The sequence below is a fragment of the Pseudomyrmex gracilis genome, unplaced genomic scaffold, assembly GCF_002006095.1.
Source record: "Pseudomyrmex gracilis isolate BER0280 unplaced genomic scaffold, ASM200609v1 scaffold_107, whole genome shotgun sequence".
Taxonomy (NCBI): domain Eukaryota; kingdom Metazoa; phylum Arthropoda; class Insecta; order Hymenoptera; family Formicidae; genus Pseudomyrmex; species Pseudomyrmex gracilis.
In genome coordinates, this window is record NW_018020691.1 from 342740 (window position 1) to 357502 (window position 14763).

Genomic DNA, 14763 nt, shown 5'->3' on the forward strand with positions numbered 1-14763 from the left:
GCTTTAGTGGGCAACGCTCTCCCCCCCACTCTGCCCACTATTCCACCCCTATGCGCAGACCTTTCATTGAAGAGACAATAGTTTTTTAAATGGCCCTGGCCCTGGCCGCTCTTCTCTTTGGATATATATATTGTTCAATGACTGTTCACTGCAGTTCGCTCCTAGAATGGCGTATGGACTAACTTAATTCGGTCCGCTGAGCCATTTTTGCATCAAACCAAATCGCTGCAGTTCACGTGCGTGTTAACCCAAGAGCGCGTGTTTAGCCGTACCGGTTAGATGTGCGTAGTTACGCTTAGATATTTTTGGACAATCTTCGGTGTTTTTACACCGATTTCTTCAGTTTATCAGTATTTTTAACGAACGTACAACTCCGTGGCTTGTACCCAAACCACGGTTTAGAACCTGTGTCACGATTCCTAAAGACTTAGAATGGCGTATGGACTAGCTTGAAACGGTCCTTTGAGCCATATATGCACCAAACCAAACCAAACCAAGAGCGCGTGATAAGGTGCGTTATCGCCTACGTAGTTCGTACCGGCAAGGAGGAAGTAAAACGCTATTGGTTTAATTATCTGTAAAAGTTTCGGAATAGCATTTCGTCGCTTGTAATAATTCAATATTGCGTTGATGAACATACCTCTCGATCAATCATGCGATGACGACTTTCGGCTATCTCTACAAGTCTGCAAGTAAGTATAATAATGATAATTCTATTACGCGCATGTGTGTGTAAATAATAGACTTAAAAAAAAAAGAAAAACTTTTAAATATATATGCAACAGGAAAAGAAAAAGCAAAATACATCAGCTTTTAAATTTTTGTCAAATCGATTTTTAAATTTCTGCAATGTTGCAATCCTATTCTGATATGTGTAAATTTATATTAGTTTGGAAATTCGAGATACTGTGTATATCACACACATGTATTTTTTTATCTTCTTAAGTAAATAAGTTAAGTAATTGACTTTTTTTACACTAAGCGGAAGAAGCCTAACAATTGTGCAAGATCTACTTTAAACATATGTACATATGTGTTTAAAGTAGATCTTTGTTTTGATGTGTTTAAAGTAGATCTTTGCAAATCATATTTTTTAAATGTTTGTCTGATGGTGTACATTTTAAATAAATATATATTTTTGAATATATTTACACACACATACACACACTTATATTTTAAATTTACAAATCATAAAGAAGAGTGTGCAATTTTTGAAGAATCTTTATAGATCCATTGTCACACTTAATTGTCATACATACAATAGAACAAATTTGCACACTCATGTCTTGATAATATCGACAAAAGGTTATATACATAACCTTTTAGAAAACAAATCAGCAGCGAGAGATGATGTATGACACTACCTATATTTCAAATAACTGAAAATACTGCATATAAATACTGTATGGTTAAATGCATAAATCTCAAAACATGTAGACACTTGTATTATGTTAGAAGATCTAAGGGACAATTTCAAAGTCACAAACAATGCAGAAAAAAAGTCAGTTATATTTCTACATGAATATAAGTTATTATAATGTTATCGTAATGTAAATATTTAACATATGGATGTGTAAACATATATATAATTAAACGTATAATTATATACCAATATAAGATATAAATATATCAGAATATTTGTAATTTTTTAAATTGTAAAACAATGGGAAGAAAGAAAAAATAAAAGTAAAACTTTTCCATTATGTCTTACACAATACTTACAACTGTTATCATGTGATTAAGCAACTATCATTAATAGATATGGATCAGGTCAAAGGCAAGATAAAGAAAAAATCATCTTATCATGTATCTTTTAAGAAAATGCTTTGTTTTTGCATATATTGTATATGATAGAAGAATTTTCTCTTTATTAACATTATTTTTGAATTAAGTATATAAAGTAAAAAATTGTAACATATTTTGTATAATTTTGTTTTATATGATTTTTTTTGCAGGAAAAGTGCAGCTTCTGCGGCTTAAATCTACACAGGAAAATCTTCGCATTTTCTTTCGAAATGAATCTAGTTTCATTCCCAAAAAAGTACTTATTGTGGCAAAGTTGTCACGATACCAGTTTGAAAGATTACGGGAACCCAAGCTTGATGAAGCCCAGCTGAAAATAAAACTGCTGGAAAGAGGCTCTGATTATGAATCTATGCTTGCTAGTCACGTAGCTACTAAAGAAGTGGAAAAAGAAGTAATTCAGATCTTAAAAAATATGAATCTGGAATATAGAGTAATAGATAGGTAAGTTCAAACTTTTAAAAAAATACATGACAAATAGAAAAAAAACTTTCTCTCATTATCAGATTTGTAATAAAGTTGAGAAAATCTTTTATATAATTAAAGATAAAAAAAAACTTTTTTTCATAAAGAGAAATACTTATTTTTTAATTTACATAGTAAAATATTGTAATTTTTTTAGGTCAACTTTGGACCAGTCACTTTTTACATGGGCTGATTTGGTTTTACCGATTGGTGGTGATGGAACATTTCTCTTGGCTTCAAACTTGATATTTGATAGTAAAAAACCTATAATGGGCATTAATTCTTATCCGATAAAATCAGAAGGCTATCTTTTATTGTCGGCAAGATATACAAAGAACATACCAGAAATTTTTGAAATGTTAAGAGCAGGACATTACAATGTACTTATGAGAAGAAGAATTCGCATCACTTTAAGAGGAGAAGAAATATGGGAACCTTCTTTTCATATGCATGAAAAAGCACGTATCGCTGGTGGTGAAAGGTATTACCATGTATATTGTTATAATTAAATTAAGCCAACATTTTTCAGACTGCTTTTAATTTCGACAATTTGTAAAAAGAGAGAGATACGAGTGAGTTATATAAAATTTAATCACACCATCGTTTTTATTATTTATTGTTTTTATTGATTTATATATAGATTTTACATGAGCGACTGCTTTCAAGATTCCAAGCGTAACGAGTTGCCCAAAGAAAGACGTTTACCGTGGTTGGCACTTAATGAAGTGAGTTCACTAGTATTCCTTCGTAAATACATATATGTCAAAGATCGAATACTGCAAATTGCACTTTTATACGTATCATAGACCTGATGTTTGTTAATAGGTTTTCATGGGCGAAACATTATCGGCACGAACGAGTTCCTTGCTAATGAAAGTGGATGAGGAGCAAGATTATCAAAAAGTAAAAGGTTCTGGTTTGTGCGTGAGCACTGGGACAGGATCAACGTCGTGGTGCAAATCTATAAATAGTTTGAGTCAACAAACCATACGAGAGATATTGAGTCTTGTAGATAACAAACGACAGTTCACTGCCGATGAAATTGAAGAGATCAGCTTGACTTTTAATAGCAGCTTGCGCTTTGATCCCGGTCAGTGTATTAACTTATAAATTTACTTATATATATTAGATACTAAAGAAAGATATACATATTGATATGTAACATGTGATATTTTATTTACAGAGGATTCCAAATTGTGCTATTCCATCAGGGATTTGATAGTAACCGACACAATGCCCGTTCCAAAATATTTAAATCCTCGTGGATTTTGTAAAAAGATCACAGTGAGATCGCAGTGTATCGACGCAGCTTTGGTTCTCGATGGAGGAATAGCGGTTCCTTTTAACTACGGCACCATCGCGGAAATCGAGAGTTTTCCCGAAGACTCTTTGCGAACTCTCGTTCTTCCCGAAGACTCTTTGCGAACTCTCGTTCTTCCCGATTGAATTTTTTTTTTTCACGAATTAGAGAACAATTTTGACAATTTTGACTTCAATTGATATGTAATGATCATCAGATGATGTATCATTATTTTCATTCCCGTATTTTATATAAAAAAATACGTATTTTTTTTTTATATGCATGGTTAAATATTTAGAATAAGTATAGTTGTTAGCAAGGACAGTCATATATTTTATATCCGGGGCATTAAAAAGTGTATATGTATATATATTTTTTAATGTAAAAGTTATATAAATAAGTTTATAGTTTACACGTTCTTCACTTAACACTTTGTAGGGGGGTGCCGTTCTGCAAAACTGATCAGTCTCCCGCCTGCAAAGTGTAAATTGCAAGAAACCTTTAGTATCATAATTTTGTGTCTTTTTTTCAAAGCTATGTATATCGAACTCGCACTAGTTGCATACATGTATATATTTCTCTTATTAACAAGTAAGAGTGCACGTATGTGCAGAAAAACCAAATATTTTGTTTTCTTTTTAATGAGAAGCTAATATACTGCAATTTCAATATTACAGATTTTTTTTTGTACATTGATATGCTTGTTCTTTGTAAAAATAAGTGTAATTAGACCGACGCCAGTGTATTTACGCATATATGGGTGATTCTCTGTGAACGCGTAAATTTCAACTTTCAGTTTTGATAAAAAATAATTATTATTAACTAACGGATAGCGGTGAATTATGTTTTTTCATACCATTTTAAGTCACCATTCCTAATATACGTGACTATGCAATATAAAAAACTTATCTATGTTTTTTATGTCAATATACCACGGAGATTACGTTTTTTGAGAATTACCCATATATTTCTTTAAAGTACTTTAATTATAAATAAGTATATAGACACAAAATGCATGAAATAAAGGTCTTATGACATTCTTTTATTTTTCTTACTTTTTAGAGAAACGCCACGTGTGTAAATTCAAACATATTTTTTCTAATGTAAAATGTTTCTAATGTAAAATAGTTAAATAAAAAATTTGACTAAAATCTTCGTACACAGTAATTTTAGCAAAGAATTGAATCCGTCGTAATACCGTCGGATGATACACATAGATGAGATATACACGTTATGGACGTCAAGAAACGTCAGTCCTTGTTTATGTTCAGCAATACACAATAGTATACGGTAATTGAGGTATTTTCATATCTCAAATTGCAGTAATGCAGCACACGTGCGTGATAACGGTCTGTTAGTCAACTCGGCTGTGCATCTATGAACGGTTCCAGCTGCGAAAGAGGTAAAGATTGATCGGCAAAACGAGACCAAGCGTAAATTGACAGGCTAGAATGTACAGCGGTGGCTTTTTTTTTTTTTATCTTTGCGTTCTTGACTCACATCTGCAAATATGCATATCTCGCATTCTCTGATAAAAATGCATAAAATCCGTTACCTCAATATTCAAATTCAGCTATTCGTGTTGCACGGCGAAACAGGCGAGTGCGTTAAACTTTTAAGGTTATAAGATTTGATGTTTAAAACACAAATAAAAGATTATTGATAATAATCTCGTATGAGTTCTGTGTGTGTCAATATATATCAGATATATATCGTACAACAATAGATCTACTCGCGCAATATTACAGAGCGGAAATAAAATATCGTTTTATCGATAGCAATGCTTTCTATTTCAATCAGCTGTTGCATTATTAAATAATTGATTTTTTTTTATTTAAGAAATTGTTCACATAGGTAAGACCGTTGTGTACGTACAATTGGTTTTAAGGAAACGACCACTTATCGATTTCATTGTTTATTTCGTATCAATGTAAAAATTGATCGATTATTTTTCGTATTTCTTGCACACACGTAAATATTTAATTGAGATAATAGAATTTGTGATGATGAAACGTAAAATTTCATCAAACAATGAATCATCGTAAACACGGATGGCAATAATTTTATATACACAAAAGAAAACAAACAACGTTTTGTATGTAAAATATGTAAAAAAATATTTATTTTAACTTTTTATTAATTTTCTCCATTATTATTCGTTGCATGTATGTTGTTAGCTGTTTTATAAAACCCTTTGTGTTCTATTTTATAAATCATTTATAAATCGTTTTTTTTATAAATCATTTATAAATTATTTTTTAATTGCAAAAGAATTTGTTATATTGAACAAAAGTGTGTGGAATACAAATGTCGATTTCTATCTGATAAGATTATGTACGTATACAGGTCGACGTTACGGCGACGACATCAAAAACATATCAGAAAAATGACAGAAGATGAGAGACAAATTAGAATAGCAGCGGAGACTATATTAAGCGGCTCAATCAACTCCCAGAGGAGTTCGATTACACAGCATAGCATGACACGTACTCCGGAATTTGTCATCACCGAAGATCTAATTGCAGGAGCTAGACAGAACGGCAGGATGTCGAACGTTAGGCGTTTCTTCTGCCTCTTCGTTACTTTTGATCTTCTACTTACATTCCTCATGTGGCTCATTTGTACAATGGTACGTCGTCCAAAATGTTTAACGCGCGTATCGAAAAATTTTATTTTGTTAAAACTAAATAATTGAGAATTAAAGAATTTTTTATATAGGTTTTTTTTTATATAGGTTCTCATATATTCACTATTTTATTATATTTATATTCACACAGATCGCAGGTGAAAGTTTAAACACAGCTTTTGAGGATCAGGTGATACACTATCACATAAAGACGTCGTTGTTTGACATCGTGGTAAGTAATAAACTTTCGTTTTGTTCACCGTGATTTTAATAACAAAATGACGACAATGCGTCATTATTTTTCATTATTCATTGGGAGCAGAGATTTTATGGATTTCATCTTCTCAGATGGCAGCGATTTGCAGGTTTACGGTCTTGTTGCTCTTCTACGCGCTGTTGTATATCAATCACTGGATTATTGTAGCAGTAAGTATATATTTTATCAATTCGAATTTGAGGATTTGAGTGCGTAATATTATTTTTCGAAGAAATATGTTTATGCGATATACAAAACCTATTTGTACTTTACAGATATCAACTGCTACAACATGTGCCTTTTTAATTGCCAAAGTTTTTCTCTTCGATGTAAGCTCTTTTGAAACATCTATATATATATTCTCTTTGTTATTACCAGCTTGGTTGTGTAGTTGTGTAATGAAACATATTTGTGTTTGTTTTTCTCAGTGGACATCAGCTAATCAACCAGTATTTCAAGTTCTTCTGATCTTGATTTCTTTTGTGCTAGCGTGGGCAGAAGCTTGGTTCTTCGATTTTCGCGTGATGCCTCAAGAAACTCAAGCAAGAAATTGGATTCAAAGTAAATCTCTTGTAGTACTTGAACGTTTCTTTTTTTTTTTATTTTATTTTATTAATATGTCTGTAAGAAAATTATAAAAATTGCAGGTTTTTCGGACGCGGAAAGAGCTCCGCTATTGCAAAATGTTATTACGGAATCGCGGCAGCATACGGCCAATATAGATCACATGAATACATTTTTCACGCCTGTAGATTCTCCAGATCATTCTGATGACGAAGACTCGAGAAGACAAGGAAGTTCGAGGAGACTTTCGAAATCTAGCGAATTATTTATGTCTGTAGGAAAACTTACGTCAGATAAGGTTGATGAAATTTTATCTTCGCGCTATTACATTAATTAGATTAAACAAACTAGCTATAACGGCGAACTTATAATTTTTTTTTTTTTTTCAGATCAATGAGTATAAGACAATGGCGTCAAAATCGTTGGAGAATTGTTATAGTTTGTTAATGTCACAGGAATGGAAGATTGAAACTGTAACGCCGGATGGCGATGAGATATCTTACATGCAGTTGCCGTCAGAATGGAAACAAGAAGGAAAGGTTATAAAAATTACGGTAAGTTACACGTGCTTTAATTCGGAATATAATCAAGATGAAAAGGAAATATATTTCGATGACAAGAAAATTTTTTTGTTTTATAAAACAAAAGTGTCTTATTTGTTATTTTTAGGGCTACATCAACGCACATGCGGACATGCTGATCGACTGGTTATTCGATACTATCGAAGAATTTCCTTCGTGGAACAAACTCGTGACGGAATCGATAAAACTACAAGTAAACTCTTTGCACGTTTCTTCTTTTTCTCATTCTGATACTGAGATATCCATTAACATTACTATCATATATTAACAGAATATCGACGAGAACACGGACATCGTTTATCAAACAACAAGTCCATATGGTCCTCGTGGAATTATTACGGCACGAGATTTCGTTACCTTGAGACATCGGAAGAAATGCGGAAATTATTATATCACAAACGGTGCATCGATTTCCACGACATTAGTTCAAGATCGTCCGAATATAACCAGGTAAAATACTATATATATATATATATATATATATTCACACTTCACATGCGAAAAGAAAACAAAATTTTATTGTTGCTTCTTGAATATTTTCTTTCAGAGGTGAAAACGGTGTGAGTTGTTTTATAGCGGAAGAGTTGTCCAATGAAGCTAGCAAATGTCGCTTCACATGGATTTTAAATACAAAGTTAAAAGGTTGGATACCACAAAAAGTTGTAGATAGATCAATATCGACGTGTTTGATAGATTTTATGACATATTTAAGAAAACATCTAAATGATATGCAAAAACCGATAATTTAGCATTAAAACAACGTTTGCCCATAAAATCAAGCCAGTTCACCTATTTTCAGCCATTTTTATCAGACTATTTATGTAAGAAAGAATAACTCTCGTCATTGGATATCTAATAATGAGAATTTCAATGTCTCATTCTTCACACAAGCGTAACTGTGTTTCTTATTTAAAAGAAAATTAAAATACATACGAATGTGCCGGAAAAGATGTTTTAAGATTGGCAATTTTAAACAGTTCAACTTTTCTGTGTACTCTCATTCAAAAAACCTTTGTAGTTATTTTGATATAAGTTGTGCGAGACAGAAAGATTCATATAGTCTCTCGTTTCTTAATATTATAATTCGATCCTGGAATGTGAGTACTCAGAAGTCTTAAATAACACAAGAACCGACTAATACAAACGGCATAACAAAAACATCGTGCAAGAGATATGACAAGTATATATATATATAGATAGAAAATTCACTTTGTTAAAAGTGAGAAGTTAAGAAATTAGATAAATGAAACTGTTATATACAATTTACATGAACTCTCAAACATATTTTTTTTTACTATATTCATAAATAATCTCATTCTCGTCAATTTAGCTTTAGTAAACCTTCAGTCTACAACTGCAATAAGGTCAACATACACATTCACACACATTGCACGTCCTTGTGTTAAAAAAAATACATTTATTTTCAATAGATTAATCGAGAGAGAGAGAGAGAGAGAGAGAGAGAGAGAGAGAGAGAGAGAGAGAGAGAGAGAGAGAGAGAGAGAAACATATATTATCTTATTACAATAGATTTTTTTAAATATAAAAAGTATGTATGCGCGTGATGTAAGGTAATTAATCTTTGTTTGTTAAGTTGGCAGTCCAACGATTCGATTGGAGTGCCAATTGAACAGACACGAACAATTAATAGTCTATCACATATGCTTCTTTTGTAAGTGCCTATGAATTAAGTGCATTTTGTACATATAGTATATCGGAACTCTCTCGGAAGTATATCTATATTGCGTTTGAATTGCGCGCATATAAACGTTATATAAATGTTACATTGTTTATTGTATAAGTACAAAATTGTGATTATCTGAGATTACGGTTTATATTGCAAAATTTGATTCTTTTACTTTCGGTCGCCCAGATTTTAAAGCATAATGTACTGATGATGATGATGATGATGATGATATGTAAGTATAGATGTGTCTTCGTCAAAAGATTGTTTCGGTACTTTGGATTGTAAGCTATGCTGCGTCGATCAAATTATATCGATCAATTTGTACGAATGATGATAAAACGCACACCGCTCTTTCATCCATTGCGCGTCGAAAGTATTTTATTTTGGATAAATTATGAGAAAAATATATACGTAATATCGCATGCAAACTTCCATCGACTGGTTCCCGCGTTAGAGATAAGTACGACGGAACGTCCGACATGCATTTTTGCACCGTGGTGTTTTTTCGCGAGTGTGTTTTATGGTGTGTGCGGAGATAAAAAAAAAAAGAAAAGAAAAAAAACCAGTAACAGTCATTTACAAGTGCGCTGCTTCTCCGCGTTGTCTCAGTATGTATCTGTTGATTTAATCGTGAATTGATGTTACTAACAATTTGTGATCAATATCGTTCTGTTTTAATTTTATCGTCTAAGCGTAAGAGATACTAATGTGTAAAAACAAAAACTAATGAATACACCGTAGAAGAAAAGATAATGCAACGATTTTATGGACGTTGATTCTCATTGACTCGCCGTTTTTAATCATCACACAAAGTTGCTTTTTCTATAATAATTGAGAAAAAATCAATCTAAATAGAGGCCTACTAACAATCGCAAGATTTAAGAGAGCGTTGAGATTTTACAATTATACGATTCGTTGAGACATATTTAATTTAAGTCGCCATCAATTAGAAAAAACAAGTGTATATTTATCGTTAAACTCTCTCAATGAAGATCGCTGTACTAATTTCAAGCTATCTGGTGTATTGTACTGTTGTTCTCGATTGTATTGACATTGTCTCCAGTGTACATGATCATATAATCAAATAATGTGTGTGTCCCGTCACTTTTAGATTTTCAGAGTTCAAACGTTCTGACAAAGACTGTGCAAATTTGATACGTGTGGCTACGTATCGCATGAAAGTAAACGCGATCACATCGTATCGTATGAAAAAAAAAAAAAAAAAAGCGTTACTTCATGTATTTTCTACCAATATATTAAGTCAAAAAATGGACTTTTTTATTCTCGTATTGTTTGTCGTCGCATTTTCGTGCGTAACTTTGTACATTTCCTCTCTGAAGACACCGCGCGACTCAATATAGTGCGTTATACACGATTAACAATACGTTTAGTCAGAATTAGAATAAGAACAAAGTAATTGAAGAGTGATTTCTATATAAGTCCGATTCGGATGTAAAAGATACTCTAGGTTTAGGTCAATAAAGTGCGAAAAAAAAAAAACATTATATTTCTCGTTGATTTTTGTTTTATTTGATTTGATTTTTTTAATTCGTCGATTTTTTCTCCTTTCCTTCACATCGACGCGAGAAAATAAACAAGTGATCGACAAAAACACCGAAAAAATTGTATTCTTGTTTTGAGGATATCCCGCTTACTTTAGGTATATTTTATACTAAAATAGGCGCCAAGAAGAGTTTCTTATTTTAAGAGGAAAATCTTCTAAATAGTAATATTGATAAGAATATATATTGATTAGAATATAAAAAGCCCCTATAGAAAAACATATATATCTCACTATCGAAAAAGACTATTTTCTTAAATAAAGAATATATTCTTATATATATATATATATATATAATCTATTATTTTCTTACATAAAGAATATATTCTTAATATTTTCTTAATTTTTAAGAATATTTTCTTAAATAAAGAATTATATTCTTAATTTCAGAAGAATATCATCTAAAATCTTTAAGAAGATTTTTTAAGTATAAAATCTTCTACTTACGAGAATAGAATTTTTTCGGTGAACAAAATAAGAGCTTCATCTCCGTTCGCTGTGGTTTCCACGCTTGTTTCTAATTGCGTATAATTCAGCTGCCTTTTGTCACGGTATCGAACGCGCTTCTCTATCAATTCAATTGCCAAATGTCCAAACATGTGCGCAACAATACATAGTTTGTACACGAGAATGGAGTAAGTACGAAGATTAATGTTAAAGCAGATAGAAGCGATAATTGCGGTAAATCTCCGTACTCCAGTGCGGATTAATTAACATGATTATATGGCGATGTATACCGAAATCGCTTCGTAACGTTATCGGACGGTATTAAGCTCTCGCTGCATTACATTTTTGCACGTAAATAATCGAAAAGCAAAAAGAATAAACGTTCGCTGAGCGTGGGAGTAAATATCAGCGATACGTGTAAATTTGTGGAACAATCTCTCGAAATAAAAGCGTGAAAATAAACACGGATAATTTGAAAATCTGAAAAAAAAAGATTTATTTATCGGAACAAAACTTTGACGAAATAAAAAATTGACACGGAAGGAAAATGTTTATTATACATATATAAAAGAAAACTTTTATTATATATATATAAAATCCGCGAAAGAATGAATGTTGTAACGAGAAGAAAACGAATCTTCTTTTGTCGTCGAATAACAACACAAAATAATCCGAAATTCGCGTGTGTTATTTTCATCAAAGCGTCACAAATTCCACGAAAAGCGAATAATACCTCAGCTCATTACACGGTCCCTCTGGCGTCCCAGATATCAGACGCTAAAGTTCTCCGTAATCCAAAATTCGATATGACTGTTTCCTAAGCGCTTACGTATTTGAGAAATGCAAGTTCAGCTACATCTTGGACCAGACCTGACATAGCGTTCGAGAGAGAGAGAGAGAGAGAGAGAGAGAGAGAGTTTAGCGCGTCGTCCCACGTCCAATCCCTCATTCGTGACGTCGCGGAATTATCATCATTATCCCTGTGTCTATGTATACCGGCATATTCGATTTATTACACTGCGAGATTATTACGGCTGTCTAAGCTTTTGACAAATTCGAATATAATTTTATCCGTGTATTTGTGCGAAGAGAGAATAAGAAGATAATACATATATATATATATATATATATATATATATATATATATATATATATATATATATATATATATATATATATTTATGTAAGAAATCTCTGTGGCATAAAGATTTATTATTATAACGTTCCTCTCTCTTATATGCGAATGTAATACGCTCGGCTGACGGATAACATAAATTTCAGAGATGTGAAAAAGAGATATATATTTTACATATAAATGTAAAACAATAAAACAACCAAAAAATAAACAAAAACACTCGCGATTTCCTCCAAAAAAAATGGAAGTGTAAATCGCGCGTATTTTCTAATATTTTACTTGTTTATTTTGGTTGTTTTATTGTTTTACATTTATATGTAAAATATATATTTCTTTCTCACATCTCTGAAATTTATGTATATATATATATATATATATATGTATATATATATATCGAGATGTAAATATTTATCTCTTTCTCTCTTTAACCCTGTTTAATTTTACACAAACGTGATTGACTCGCAACAATTTATTGCGACTGCGTGAAATAATAAGTTGCTTAATACATTTCATTTTAAGCGAATCTAACGTCGCTAATTGCTCGATTGACCGATTTGGAAATTGGGATATCGCAGATGCGCTGATCTATTGACCGAGTGACATCGGTAGGTGGCAATTTACGGTTACCATTGTAGCAGCGATCGCAACATGTACTCCAATTATTACAAGTGCGACATGTATGCGAACAATAGATGCATACATCGCGGTCTGTGCGCGTATACACACACACATATATATATAGATAGATTTTACGGGACGCATTCGGCATGGTAAATTGTCGCACTCCGCAGCGTCATTTGCGATTCGTCGCACGTACTATATTTTCACCCGGTGTGGAATCGGCATGAATTTGGTATTCTTCTTCTCTTCTGGGTTTGTGCATCGGGCCGGTTTGCCGTTTGCGCTCAATCATGTGTCTCGCAAAACATTGTCATTGCATAACGTCGCTGGATTATTATTTGCGTTATCCCGAGTCGAAATTTAAACCCTACTTTACAGGAAAAAAGGAAATTTCGGACTATAGCAGCGTCAAAGTAGCATCTATTTTTTCTCTTACTCCTATTTTGAGCCTATCAGAATCTATTTTGATCCTATCAGAACCTGCAATGTGCAATCTAAGCTGAGAATTGAACCCTACTTTAAAATTTTAGCAGGAAAAAAGGAAATTTCGGATATATAGCAGCGCCAAAGTAGGATCTACTTTCTCTCTTACTCCTACATAAAAAAGAGGAATTGAGGTTCAATGTAGACGCTAAATTTCGACTCGGGATTATGCAAAAAAATAACTGAAAAAAAAATCAAATATAACGCAATTAAAACATGGAAGGCTACGACACGCGTACGCAGTTTGTTTTTACTGGTCGTTTTGGTTTTATTTTTTTTATATATTAGTTACACAATTAGTTACCAATTTGTTTATTATTTACAGACATTTAGACGGAGAGAAAAACCGTGTGATGTAGCGACAAAGATTTTAAATGAGAAAAATACACGTGTTTAATAAACAGTTTCAGGAGTGTGTGTTAAGCGTTAACGCGCCTTTTGAAATATTTAAGCAGTGTGTAGTAGTTTTCCTCTCCCGCTGTTACGACACACAACGTGTACGCTTACTTTCGTTGCTCTGATGACAAGCTCGAGAGAAACGAGTCGCTGACAAAGGATATTAACGCAAACACAAAGAGGAGAAATTCTTTAATAAGCGGTGTAAGAGCACAAAGAGAGAGTAAGTTGAAACGCCTATGGTAGTTTATAGCGAGGCAAAATACAATCAGTTGTTCTGAATAATGATCGCGTAAACAGACCGAATTATATTAATATATAAGAAATTTTTGTAAAAATTATTCTCTTTCTTTGAGAATATCAAGTAGATATCTTTTGTGAAAGATTTATGTGTTTCGAAACGTTGTTTGTTTCATTTTTTTTCCTTTTATCTCTCTCTCTCTCTCTCTCTCTCTCTCTCTCTCTCTCTCTCTCTTTCTCTCTCTCTTTTACTTTTATATTTCTACATTACACGCGCGTGCATTACGTATAGGTCTAGAACAATACGCTTGCGAGAAATGCAATAACATTAATTTAACTTTCATTAGCGCGCTTTGTAGGCGCGATTTCCGTGCTCCGATGCGCGAGATCCCACGCGCAACATATACACCACCTCGGCCCCCGAGTTCTCTATTCGTCACGGGGCACGTAATGTAAACGAAGAGTGACAATGCGGGTGATTTTTGCGCGGGTGGACCGCTGCAGGGGCAGCATCCGTGCGGAGCAGGTGGCGCTGACGCAGGGGTGGGAGATCGCGGCGGGCGAGCCAAGCCAGTCGCTTCCGCGCCTCACGCGTGTG

General features: G+C 33.0%; 2 protein-coding genes across 2 annotated transcripts; both read left to right on the forward strand.

The window, feature by feature from the left end:
- The first annotated feature begins 495 nt into the window (after nucleotides 1-495).
- Nucleotides 496-4396, forward strand: LOC109856110 (NAD kinase 2, mitochondrial). The gene is made up of 6 exons (XM_020431037.1): nucleotides 496-692; nucleotides 1956-2247; nucleotides 2426-2749; nucleotides 2909-2993; nucleotides 3094-3358; nucleotides 3452-4396. Exons 1-6 carry the CDS (start codon nucleotides 659-661, stop codon nucleotides 3712-3714), a joined length of 1263 nt encoding a protein of 420 aa, XP_020286626.1. The 5' UTR covers nucleotides 496-658; the 3' UTR covers nucleotides 3715-4396.
- A 392-nt stretch (nucleotides 4397-4788) lies between these two features.
- On the forward strand, nucleotides 4789-9069 carry LOC109856109 (steroidogenic acute regulatory protein-like). Its single transcript, XM_020431036.1, has 11 exons — nucleotides 4789-4970; nucleotides 5915-6197; nucleotides 6346-6426; nucleotides 6543-6620; nucleotides 6726-6779; nucleotides 6879-7011; nucleotides 7098-7312; nucleotides 7404-7568; nucleotides 7684-7788; nucleotides 7867-8045; nucleotides 8143-9069. Exons 2-11 carry the CDS (start codon nucleotides 5955-5957, stop codon nucleotides 8342-8344), a joined length of 1455 nt encoding a protein of 484 aa, XP_020286625.1. The 5' UTR covers nucleotides 4789-4970; nucleotides 5915-5954; the 3' UTR covers nucleotides 8345-9069.
- Nucleotides 9070-14763: the final 5694 nt, after the last annotated feature.